General features: G+C 28.7%; 2 protein-coding genes across 4 annotated transcripts in view; one reads left to right on the forward strand and one right to left on the reverse strand.

Moving 5' to 3' along the window:
• The first annotated feature begins 520 nt into the window (after positions 1-520).
• LOC108783188 (uncharacterized) lies at positions 521-2,722 on the forward strand. Of its 3 annotated transcripts, none has more exons than XM_018551687.1 (5): positions 521-688; positions 882-1,060; positions 1,532-1,673; positions 1,894-1,977; positions 2,298-2,722. In XM_018551687.1, exons 2-5 carry the CDS (start codon positions 899-901, stop codon positions 2,690-2,692), a joined length of 783 nt encoding a protein of 260 aa, XP_018407189.1. In that variant the 5' UTR covers positions 521-688; positions 882-898; the 3' UTR covers positions 2,693-2,722. The 3 variants fall into 3 exon arrangements, with proteins under 3 accessions (XP_018407189.1, XP_018407191.1, XP_018407190.1); XM_018551689.1 differs by having other exon boundaries at positions 1,894-1,962; XM_018551688.1 differs by having other exon boundaries at positions 522-688; positions 1,532-1,661.
• A 1,485-nt stretch (positions 2,723-4,207) lies between these two features.
• Not10 (CCR4-NOT transcription complex subunit 10) overlaps positions 4,208-12,304 on the reverse strand; it is an 11,278-nt gene continuing 3,181 nt past the window's right edge. The window contains exons 3-10 of the mRNA XM_018551657.1: positions 11,840-11,946; positions 10,900-11,051; positions 10,165-10,364; positions 9,674-9,968; positions 8,480-8,827; positions 5,371-5,480; positions 5,162-5,240; positions 4,208-4,331 (exon numbers count right to left, since the gene is read on the reverse strand). Of these exons, the coding sequence (XP_018407159.1) occupies positions 4,276-4,331; positions 5,162-5,240; positions 5,371-5,480; positions 8,480-8,827; positions 9,674-9,968; positions 10,165-10,364; positions 10,900-11,051; positions 11,840-11,946 (1,347 nt within the window). The 3' untranslated portion in view covers positions 4,208-4,275. The remainder of the gene's footprint in view (positions 4,332-5,161; positions 5,241-5,370; positions 5,481-8,479; positions 8,828-9,673; positions 9,969-10,164; positions 10,365-10,899; positions 11,052-11,839; positions 11,947-12,304) is intronic.

Below are 12,304 nucleotides of genomic sequence, written 5' to 3' on the forward strand. Positions count from 1 at the left end.
CAAAATACATTTTGCCGCAGTTCGTTGAAGTTGAACCGAACGAACAGCAAGCAACTTTACTTTTTCAAATTTGTGGTAAAGTATAAAATGATCTAATTTACAAACATGTATCCGTACCTTATCCGAAGCCATTTTTCGTTTATTTTCCTAATATTTATTGCAATAAATAATATTTTCATAATGAAACGACGGACATATTGTACGCTTTCTCGATTTTGCCGCTTGCTGCTTGCTGTTCATTCGGTTCAACTTCAACGAACTGCGGCAAAATGTATTTTGCGCCGGAAGTGCGTCATCTAGCTTACATAAAATTCTTAACCAATAGTAACGAATTGCTACTGCAGCGTGCTGCGCATGAAAAAGCACCTTTGAGACAGGCACCAAAATCCGATTAACCTAGGGAGTTTTTTTTGAAATGCACCAACTGAGTACCACTGTTCGATCGGATTGGAAATCCGACCATTTGTCGTAAACACCCTTGGTGACAGTGGCCCTTAAGCCGGTTGCGCTTCTCTGATATCTAGGACTCTAGGTAAATCTAGCAATTCGTGCATGTGATTGGGTAATCGTACTACTTACCTAACAGGTAAACTCTTTATCAAAAGATGGAACAATCGGCCCATAGTAGTACAAAACAAGCGCGAACGCGAAATCGAATTATCTGTCAACCATGATGAAATTATAAACAGTAAGTATTGTTACGCAGAGTACGGACATGAACGTTTTTATTGATAAAGTAATCTAACCTGTAAATGTTACTTTAAAAGTAAAATCTTAAGATTTTCATTTAAAAATTAATTTTTAGTTAAAATGTTAACTTTGTATTGTTTGTAAATATTGTGCAACTTACTCCTGGGATATTATTTTTCATATTCGACAAGTACCATCGACTGTCATCATGGGATGGTGTGCTGCTTGTGGTGCGAGGTCAACAAAAAAGAATAAGACATTAGTGTTCCCGAAAGATCCAGACAGAAGATTCCAAATGATTGCAGCAGTTCGAGCACTGACATTGAATAATCCAAATTGGAATCCGACAAAAACTTCAGTGATATGTGAGGTATGTTTTATTAAATTCTAAAGTACTGTAATTTCATAGTAACATCTAAAAAGAAAAATAAGTACAACAGCATCACTATAACGCGACAAGTTAAAAATGTTCATTGTATTTATTTTGAATGAATGTATAATTTGACGAAGGTTTAATAAATAAATTGACAAAAGTTTGACTAGCAAGTTTGAAAGCAAAGGATATAATTAAAAATACAAATGTTGCAACTACTCTATGGTAGAAATATAAACAGCAGAAATATGAAACATTAAGATTCACATAAAATTACAGACTTGATTTTTAAAATGTGACTTATAATTAAAGGTAACATGTAATACACAAACAAATGTCATCAGTTCAGTCCTAAATTTATCAAATCTTACTTCATTTGGAGTTCTGAATTTTGAATAGAAATACTGTATTCAGTAAAAACTTACAGATTAATTATAGAATTTTGTAATGATTATTTATTACTCTCAGAAACACTTCAGTTCAGATATGTGGAAGATATGTATCGATGGAACCAAAAAATTAAAAAGAAATGCGATACCGACCCTCTGTGGATCCATTCAAAGGACTGGACAGCAGAATACTATTCTTCGAAACCAGAGTATGCATATTGGTACATATAACACAATTGAAAGTAAAATAAATTGCATAAAAAGTATAGATGTATGGTTATTGTAGTTTTGAAATACTTTTTAGCAATGTTGTGCATAACTTGACAACTAATATTTACACACATATACAAGTAATTTGTATAAAAATTTGTTAAATGTATTTATGCATTGTGAAAAATTGTTTATTAAATATGTATATAATTTGTTTATATTTTATTGCAGGTCATGTCAAAGCTTCCATTCGAACGACCGAACAGCAGAACGTTGTTCCTAGAGAAGATATATATGTCTGTACGTATAATGAAGGTGAATGTACATAATTTTTTAAATTGCAAATGAAAAATATATTTTTATGAAAATATTTTTAAGAAGCAGTATTTCCAGATGTACTTTTTTTGTACAAGTTATTCATTTCTTATAAGCAACTAACACTTAACAGTATTAAAGTATTAAAATTACTTAGATTGCACTGAAAATCACGTTTTGCACTACTTATTATGTTAATAATAATATCAAATTTATATATAAAATATGTATTTTAAACGAAGTATTAAGTATTCCGATGCAAATGTGCGATTTTGAATGGAAACTTGGTCATCGGACTTCATTGTATTATTCGTTCGTAGATGACTACGTTACATTAACCAGTTCCGATGTAATGCCGTCATCTTCACGACGAGGTAATATCGACGAGAATCAAGAGCAGAACTCTCTAAATTATTCGGCCACTTCGACGATGATTATAGACAATTTTCACGACATGACTGATGAACAAGATTCTACTGCACAAATTATGACAAATTCTACAAATACCGCACATGAAAAAAAGATAACGGAATTGGAAGAGCAACTGCGAAATATGACAAACAAATATAATGTTGCAATAGAAGAAAATAAGAAGTTGACAATTAGATGTGAAAGGGCAGAGCTTTTATACATGATGAGCGAGAGAGCAAAGAAACGGATGAAGGCAGAACACGCAGCAATGAAGGAGAGATGGTTAAAAATTGTGCGAAGATAAAGGTATTATTAAATTAGTTTCATAAATAACGACGTGCTAAAACAAATACTATATCAAGATCAAATTCAATTATTAAGAAATAATATATAATAATATATAAATATAATATATAATAATAAAAATATATATAATATATAATAATATATAATATTATATAATATTGTATTCAATTATTAATTTTTTTTATTTAAATTGAAATTTGATCAATGAGGATAAAAGAATTTTAATTCCTATTATTTTGATTAGCCAAAATATTCAATCTCAATCTTCAATGTGTAGTCTGATTCCGGGCCTTAGAGGATCTCTATAATATAGTCAAAGTTTCTGATATAAGTATTATCTTCTTCAATCTGCCTTCTCTGCAAGCTCTATAATATTATGAGAAAAATTTATATGGTGCTATTTGAAAAATTTAAGATAACCTTCATTTTTAGTAAAAAATTTTTTTAATTTTTTTATCGTATGAAGTAGCCCACATGAAACAGATAAATATTCATCTTTCAACCTTTCTTTTTAACTGTTGGAAGTGTTTAAAAAATCATGCGAACTGTTACCCCGAATCTACAATAGAGTTTTAAGCCTTAAGCTATAAGAAATGAACGAATCATAATCGATTATTCTCCACGAATTCAACTATAATTAGTTAATTCTTATGGTTTAAGGCTTAAAACACTTATTGTAGATCCGGGATTATGCTGAATTCTATATACATACTACATACAGTGCGAGATCATAGATACTTTGACATATAAAATTGTACACATATTACAGCATGTGTTTCGTGTTTAAATTACTCATACATTGTGATTGTTAATATTATTCGATAATAATTACTTTTTTTTCAATGTGTAATTGCATTTATGTACAATAAATTTATTCCAAAGATCTTTTTCTTAATTAGAATAACATAATCTTTTACATCTAATTGGTTGTTCCTATTACTTTACATATTACGGCGTGGTCATTTCTGAAATTAACCATTTTATGAAATACACTTATTTTATTTATCACGACGTATATTCAGTACGCGTTTACAACAATGTTAGTGCGTTAACATGATATACATAGTTTACATCACGCATTATAAAATTTCAGAAATAAAAGCGTGTTTTTATCGATAAAAACACGTTCTGAATATAGGCCCGTACCTTTTTTCTGACAAAGTATAATATTATAAATATTTCCGTAAAATATTCACTTCTTAATGAACTCATCTTAACTTTGGTGTGTGTTTGTGTGTAGTACAGAATTATTGAATGAATTATATTTGCGTAAGTCATATAATTTTGTAAATTCATAATTTTGAAAAATAAGGTCAACTCTCATGTATACAGTATGATCCCGTTGTAAATAAAGTTATGATGATTGTGAAATATCTATATATACCTCAAAGCAAAATATTTCTACAATTAAAAAAATTTTTCTTTCATATATATCTTTCACATAATGATTATTATTTTTAGAAATATAATCACGTGGAAAGATAAAAAGGATTTGATGTTCTTGCATCTCTATATATAAATTAAAAATATTTAAATATTTATATACTTATATGATCTAAGTCGACATATTGCTCTTGATTGCTAACGATATTGTGGACAATGCTGTTTTATTATTGACTTTGAAATGTCAGCATGACCTAAAATTAAAAAATATAAAATGTATTTCGTAATTATGCATAATACTCGACAATACATGTATCTACATATAATGCATATAGATACAATAAAATAATGCATAACTAAAAAAATATCTTGAGAATAGGTCTGGTGACCAGAAACAAAGATTTGAGCTAAGTATATAAATGAACTAGAGATATAAATAAGTTAAAAAAAATAACTTATTCTTTGATTGTTTGAGATCTTAGATAAAGTTTATATCAGGGCAATCCTGAGAAAATTGGACAAGAATTTACGTTATATTTTTTGATGCTTTAAGCTTTTGTTACATGATATATACATCATTTTTAATGTATAAGCTTATGCCCTTCTAAAAAATGTTTTTATTAAGTTATATTTCACATAGAAATTTTTACAAAATTAAGCACCCGCTCCACCTTTGAAGTTAAACATCTCCGGTTTAAATCATCGTAAAAATACGATTTAAAAACGATTTTAAAGGGGAAATTAAGTGCTTTTATAACGTTATCTCAGTTTGTTAAAAAAACATTAATAATTATTATATTTTTTAACAATTTAAATGTTAATTTTTCCACAAAAAAACTACCACATTAAAATTTGAAAAAAATATCAAATTAGAGCGAATTCTTAGTTTCGTAGAAATTTCCATATAAAAAAATTTTAATAAAAAAATTTTGGAGGGACATATATTTGAAATGAAGTATATGTATATATCACGCGTAACAAAAATTTTAATCAATTTAAAAAATACATGAGGTAAAAAAAGTGTCTATTTTTTGTCCGATTTTCTCAAGAATCGCCCATTAATAATACTGAAAAAGAATATTACCTAATTGTAGCTCTATATACAAGGCTAACATTATCACTTGTATAGGTATATCACAATCTGGTTCTTTTGATATCCATATCTGAAACAAAAAATAACCAATATATAAAAATACTATTTAAAAAAAAATATATATATATAAATCAATAAACAATTAATATAAGTATTTAAACTTTAAACTCTAAAATACAGTAAAATTCTAAAATACTCGCTTGTTTCAAAGTTTCGCCAGATTTATCTAGTTCACCTCGTATAGCATAAGCCACAGCCAAGTTGTAACGTATTATAGCAGTGCCCGTTGAAACTGTTGTAGGATACCATGCTACAGTTCAAAATAATAATTTATTTCCTAAATATTGTAACATTATTAATATTAAATATTGAAAACTTCAAAAAAGTATAAAAATAAGGCAGATTTTCGTAAAAACAAGTAGAAATACTTGCAAAATTTCGATTAAAATTAAAATTAACTACACTAATTTTAAGTATATATTTTTTTAACAATCCATAATAAGTATTTTATCTTACGTCTCAATAAAAAAACATCAGAATTCACGTAACAAACATGTCATGTTAAATGGTAACAAGTAATCAATTAAAAAAATAATTACATTATGACAAAGTAATGATCTGAAAAAAGAAAACTCAATTCATACATTTTTACTATAAAATTTTTTTTTAACTCTTCGCAACGTTTATCTCCGGTAGTGTTTAATACAAAACAAAATGTATCTCAAGATTATAAAAGTTAGAAAAAGAGAAAAAAATATATATATATTCTTTTTACAATGCGTAATCAATTTTTTTCGAAAACAATGTATTATATATAAAAATAAAAATTTAACCAGTCACACACAATAGAAGGAGCATACAGCCACACGTAGGGCTATGTTCAGATTCCCACCCGAGTGCCACTCAGGTATCCTTCTATCCTTATTGTTTGCCAAATGTTAAACAAGGATGACATGACACCCAGGGAGCACTCGGGTGGGAATCTGAACACGCCGTAGGATGTTTTAAGCGAAAGTCATATATTTCTAACATTAACAATATAAAACATAACCTCTAACATTTATTAATAAGTATTAGATAATAAATTATCCAGAGTTGCCACAAATTTTTCATCCTAAAATTCCCTGACATTTCCCTGATTTCCAGACATAATTTTGTGATCTTCCCTGACTTTCAATAATACATTTTTTGAAATATTTATTGTATTTTTATCCTGATTTGAAAATTGTTAAATATTTTGTTAATCGAGCAATTTAACGTAACAGTGTAATTAAATTACTTAATGTTGCCGACACTGCATTTTATTGTTAAATTAGTAGTATTTTTTATCTTTTCCTTTTATGTATCAATATTATTCTTTTTTTCTTCCTCTCTTTCTTTTTACTCTGCTGTACTTAAAATATAAGGAACATAAATCAATGAATACAGTTTCTTTTTTTATCAAAACTGTGTTCTGTTTATTAAAATCTCAATCTGCTTATAAAAGTTAACGTATTTGAAAAAAAATCACAAAAATATAAAATAACATTTATTTTACTCACCTGTTCATAGGTGACATAGAATTTTCTTATATAAAACTGAAATTTTGGTAAACAAAGATTTTTTTTTAGCAATTTTTGCATTTTTTTGTTCTTTCTTAGAGCGCTGGTTTTCCAATGCTTTACCATACATATCCTTCGAATTTCGGTAAGATAAAATCAACTTGAGATGGGTGACCAATTAGAAGCATCATAAAAACATTAATTCTCGAATTTAGAAGAAAACTTTTTTTTCTCATTATTCTATTCTAAAATTGATGCTAATTAGTAATACTTTAACAATCTAACAGTAATTAGGGAAAAATTGATCGGTATGATCCTACTTAAGTTTCTACACGAGTATATATAGTGTCACTATTACAATAGATAAAAATCATCTTTTTAGTGAGACCACCAGCAGCCTTAAGGCCATCGTAAACTTGTCTCTGAGATATTAGAGACCTAGATAATTGATTTTCAACAATACATTCCTTGTTTATTGAAAATCCTCTTTCCACAAATGCTTGATCATGACTCAGAATATAAGGACCTTTTTCACAAAAACATACAAATTCTGGAAATTATCCTGACCCTGAAGCAAGTTTCTCCAGAAATGATTAATTCTTTGATTTTCCCTAACTGCTTGCATAAATTAATTACTTCTTTCTTATAACAAAGATCGTTAAATTCTTTCTCAATTTTATCACAGTCGATTTTATCGACAGTGGCGTTGTGATATGAATGAAACAGATACCGAGCTAAACAGATGTTTTAAATTTCTTTACAACTATTTTATTTTTTTCAGAAAAGTTTGCAAAATCCCTGACTTTCCCTGACGCAATTTTGAATTCCCTGACTGTGGCAACCCTATTATCATATATACTTATATTAAGAGCACGGTGTTAGAAGTATAAGTGATCCGATTAGCCTCCTCGACCTGTGATTATTTTAAGTTAATTCGGAAGACTGTCATCAGAGAGTATCTGAGAGTAAAGTATGTATTGACTGTCTCACTTGCTCTCATTATACAGCTATGTACGGCTCATGTTTTCAACATCAAGTAATATTTCCGCATAATAAATATCGTTTGCATATGAAAAAGATGTCTTTATTAAAAATGAAATAGAAATTTGTTTAATTTATATAAACTTTATTACAGTAATATGCATATATATATATATATATATAATGCATTGCATTTTTTTTATTATTGCTGCATCTTTAATTTTACTCTTGTCGAAATGCTGTTCGCATATAAAATGTTTTTTTCTAAATGGATCCCAGCAGCTATCAAGACTTTACATCACATGTGGAATAATGTAATGTCTTTCGGTATTGTGAATAAAGTGCTTGTATTATTATTGCAATTTGCAACACACTTTTTCCCCATTGTATTTAGACTTTTTAAAAAAACTGCTTTTTATTACATTACGTGTTTACACCACGTCAAGCTGACGTATTTGTTTCGCTTAAATCTACAACGCCACCTAGTAACGAAAGCGCTAACTGACTTAAAATAATCACAGGGCTGCACAAGAAAAATGTATTCAGTCGAACCACCTATACTTCTAACACCGTGATTAAGAGTCATAAGATATTAATTTGGTCATAAAATAACATACATTTTTAGTACAATTTTAATTAATGGTTCTTCTATCTTCAATTGTAATTTACATATTTGTTAGTCCTTAGTGATTGACTAAAAATATATCCTCTCTTTAACAAATTATGAAAACATCTCCCTCTTTCTAATTTTCAAAACATTTTGCAAACATATAATTTCCAAATTTACCTTTTAAGGGCTTTATGATAACTTCTTCCACTTTTTCTTTATCCTTCTCTTGAATTTCTGGTGTGGATATAAATGTATTTAAATCTTGAAGATTTTCTAACTTCAGGTACTCGAGCGCTTCATTAATTTTGTCCATAAATATTAAACTTTCAGCGGCATATAAATTGCCTAGCATTTTGTATGCTCCAGGCAACTTGTTAAAGTTTAATAAAGTCTTTGCATGTTCGAGAGATAGTATATAATCTCCAAGACACAAAGAAACATAAGCGCTAGCAGCCAAAACACTAATTTTTAAATTTAAAGATTCAATAGCTGTAGCTCGTGACATTAACATTGTATGTTGGATACCTAAAATAATTATACATATAAATTAGATTTGTGTATACAGAATGAGGCATCTAAAACAGTCTATCTGAATAATTCGCTTGTTTTTGATGAAAAACATGTTTCAGATGAAAGTAGAACCGTTTTGAGAGGAACGTGTCATGTTGTTTTTTGTTTAACAAGAAGAGGCTACGCTCGTCACCGATTTTGATCAAACTTGCAGCGATGTTAGAAGAGCCTATCAAATGAACACCTGTAAAGCCGTTCGCGCCAATGGGCCTTAGAAACCGAGTATAATCATCATTTAAAAATATACCAAAAATCTGGAAACGGTCTAATATCTCAGAAAATATGCATTTCTGAGAAAAATGTCTTATGCCCGTGTCACACTACGGATTGTAGACTCGGATCGGATTGAGATGCGGATCGCGCATCGATATTCAGCCAATCAAGATAGAGCTGCTTTGTCTTGATTGGCTGAATTTCGATACGCGATCCGCAATCTCAATTCGATCCGCGTTCACAGTCCGTAGTGTGACACAGGCTTTAGACAAAAGTGATAGGGTTTAATAAGACGTATATACTAGTTTTATAGATTTAACCTTGGGCGATACCGTCAAGGTTAAGTCAATGTCATGTCGATTCTTTGGACATAAATTTTTTGGCCCATTGGCGTGAACGGCTTTACAGGTGTTCATTTGAGAGGCTCCTCTAACATCGCTGCAAGTTTGATCAAAATCGGTGAAGAGCAGAGCGTAGTCTCTCTCCTTGTAAGTAAAGGCATAAAAAAACAAACGGGTTATTTAAATGACCTATTTTAGATACTTCACCCTGTATAATAGCACATATATGATAAATTATATTCTATACCTAAGTTGTGACCAGATGTTAATGATAGTGACACTGAATTCGCCATGGTTGTTGCCAATGAGCCAGGCACGCTCGGCTCATTATTGTTTGGTAGTAAAAGTAATGCATTTTTTAGACATAAATATCCAAATTCCAATGTTGGTTGTGGAATTGCATAAGATAGACCTTCCAAATGATATTTGATATCTTTTGAAAGAGATGTGGCTAATATAATTTTTTTATGAATACCAGAACCTATAATTTTCTGTACCAAATCTTTACGCCGTTTTGGGATATTGAAATCAACTTCATTTGACTGGAAAAAAAGAGCAATATATGATTATATTATTAGATTGCACATGTGTTTTTATTATAATCACAACATAGTTTAATGATAACAAAATAATTGCAATAAATAATATAATTGCAACAAATGTTTCTAAAATATTGTTTGTTAACAAATATTTCTTCAAAGTAGAATCAATATTATATAGTATATAATTACAACTTACATATTTATAACTGTAGATGCAACACTCTGCCATTCTGAGCAGGAGTTTAGGATTATTATGTATCTTCTGTGCTACTTCTGTAAAGCAATCAAAGGCTTTTGATGCTTTACCAGCATATAACAATGCAACACCCAAATTGTACATTAATTCATAATGTTTATTGCCACCAAGTGTGTATAATGGTTGAGAAGATAAAGGATCTGTTTATATAAATTTTCTTTTTTTAATATTGGCAACATAGTATGTATACGAATTGTTTAAAATAATATCAAAAAAATGCAAAATATGTATTACTGTAAATTTACTTAAATTCAAATACCTATATTTCAATCATTTCTCTCTTTAGAAATATAGTATATTTGAATCAAAAGATGAAGAGTCATAATACTTGAATATGTATTGGAAACAAAAAAAATTTGAAAAATTCTATCTAAAAAGAGAATCTAAACGAGACACAATATTTAACACCTTCAAACCTAATTTTATTGCAATCATATTAAAGACAAAATTTTTTAATTTAATTCATACGCATGTTAATAAGTAATTCATACTAAACAATTTTTTCAAAATTTTTTTTGACTATTTTTCCAACATATACATTATTCTGTACATCAGATCACAGATGATGTTGATAGAATTAAACAACGGATAATGTCTTCAAATTTGATGCACATTACTTACAATGTACGCTAGGTCTGAAGGAGTTACTTTATGTTTAATAATTGTAAGAATTACCCGCATCTTTAACTTGCATGCTTTCCAATGCACATTTATTTGCACGCAAAGCTATCTGGAGGTAAGTACAAGCCAATGTTGGCTTACCCATTGCAAGATGCAGACATGCCATATTGTTATAAAACAAAACAGTCGAAGATTCTCCACATAATCTATAAACCATATATTAATATACGTTTTAGAATCGAGCAAGAATTTAATCTACTTGGAACATTTTTACTTATTTTAAACAACATTAAAAAATATTATTTCTATATATTTTTCTGAAAAAATGAATTTGTCATCTTTTGGGAAGTGATGAAAACTGATCCCCTCCTTTTTATATATTCTATATATATAAAAAGGAGGGGATCAGTTTTCATCACTTCCCAAAAGATGACAAATTCATTTTTTGGAAAGTGATGAAAACTGATTCTCTCCTTTTTATGGCACTGTGCCACAGAACAATATGTAGTATTTCTTTTTGAGTTTACTTTATTATTTTCCATTATAGCAAGTATAAGTTTATTAAATGTGTCTGACTAGCGAAGCTTCTACTCATCGCCACTAGGAGCGCCACAGAAAAATCTTTGCATCGCCAATAGATTAGAATAGTAACGCTTTTTCAAATAAAGATAGAAAGAATTGAATTATAAATCGTAATATTTTCTCTAGATGTACACAAAACAACTAAAAAGTAAAAAGTGTCTTTTTCATTTACATAAATTCATTTATATGTGTACATATAAATCTCCACCTCATATTCCATAATGTAATATTCTCTTTGACGGATCAATGTATAACAGAGCTCTTACATTATTTATAGTGTTTAAAAAAATAAAAACGTCCAAGATAGATAGAATTATCATTTCAATTTCTGTATAACATTAAGAATATTTACAAATTTTTGGCTTTGCCTCATGCATTTGTATTTAATTTAATTAATACATATGTAACATACTTAAAATCTAAATTTTCTTTCATTTTAGAATTCAAAAATTGTATTGCCTTTTCGTGATTTCCTCGTAAATATTCCAGATGAGCTTTCAAAAAAATCGTTGATGTATTCTGAAAAATAAAATAACCTAATGAAAAAACAATATGAGACAGCTCCATGATATAAATTTAACGAAAGAAACGATTATATTCAACATCTATTCAATATCTTAAATGAAATAAAATATATACATGCACACATGGTATGTAAATACAAGTTGTTTAGAAATAGCTATATAGTATGCAATGTGTATATTTATATTTGTAGATACATATACTCTTTAAGGATTAATAAAAATTAAATGTGTAATTTAAATATATAATAATATTAAACTTCAAGATTTAAATAAGCGTAACATATTACTTTATTAAATGCAAGATATGAATTATGGATAACATGTATCACAGAGAGAGAGAGAGAGAGAGAGAG

Source organism: Cyphomyrmex costatus, unplaced genomic scaffold (assembly GCF_001594065.2).
Source record: "Cyphomyrmex costatus isolate MS0001 unplaced genomic scaffold, Ccosl1.0 scaffold143, whole genome shotgun sequence".
Taxonomy (NCBI): domain Eukaryota; kingdom Metazoa; phylum Arthropoda; class Insecta; order Hymenoptera; family Formicidae; genus Cyphomyrmex; species Cyphomyrmex costatus.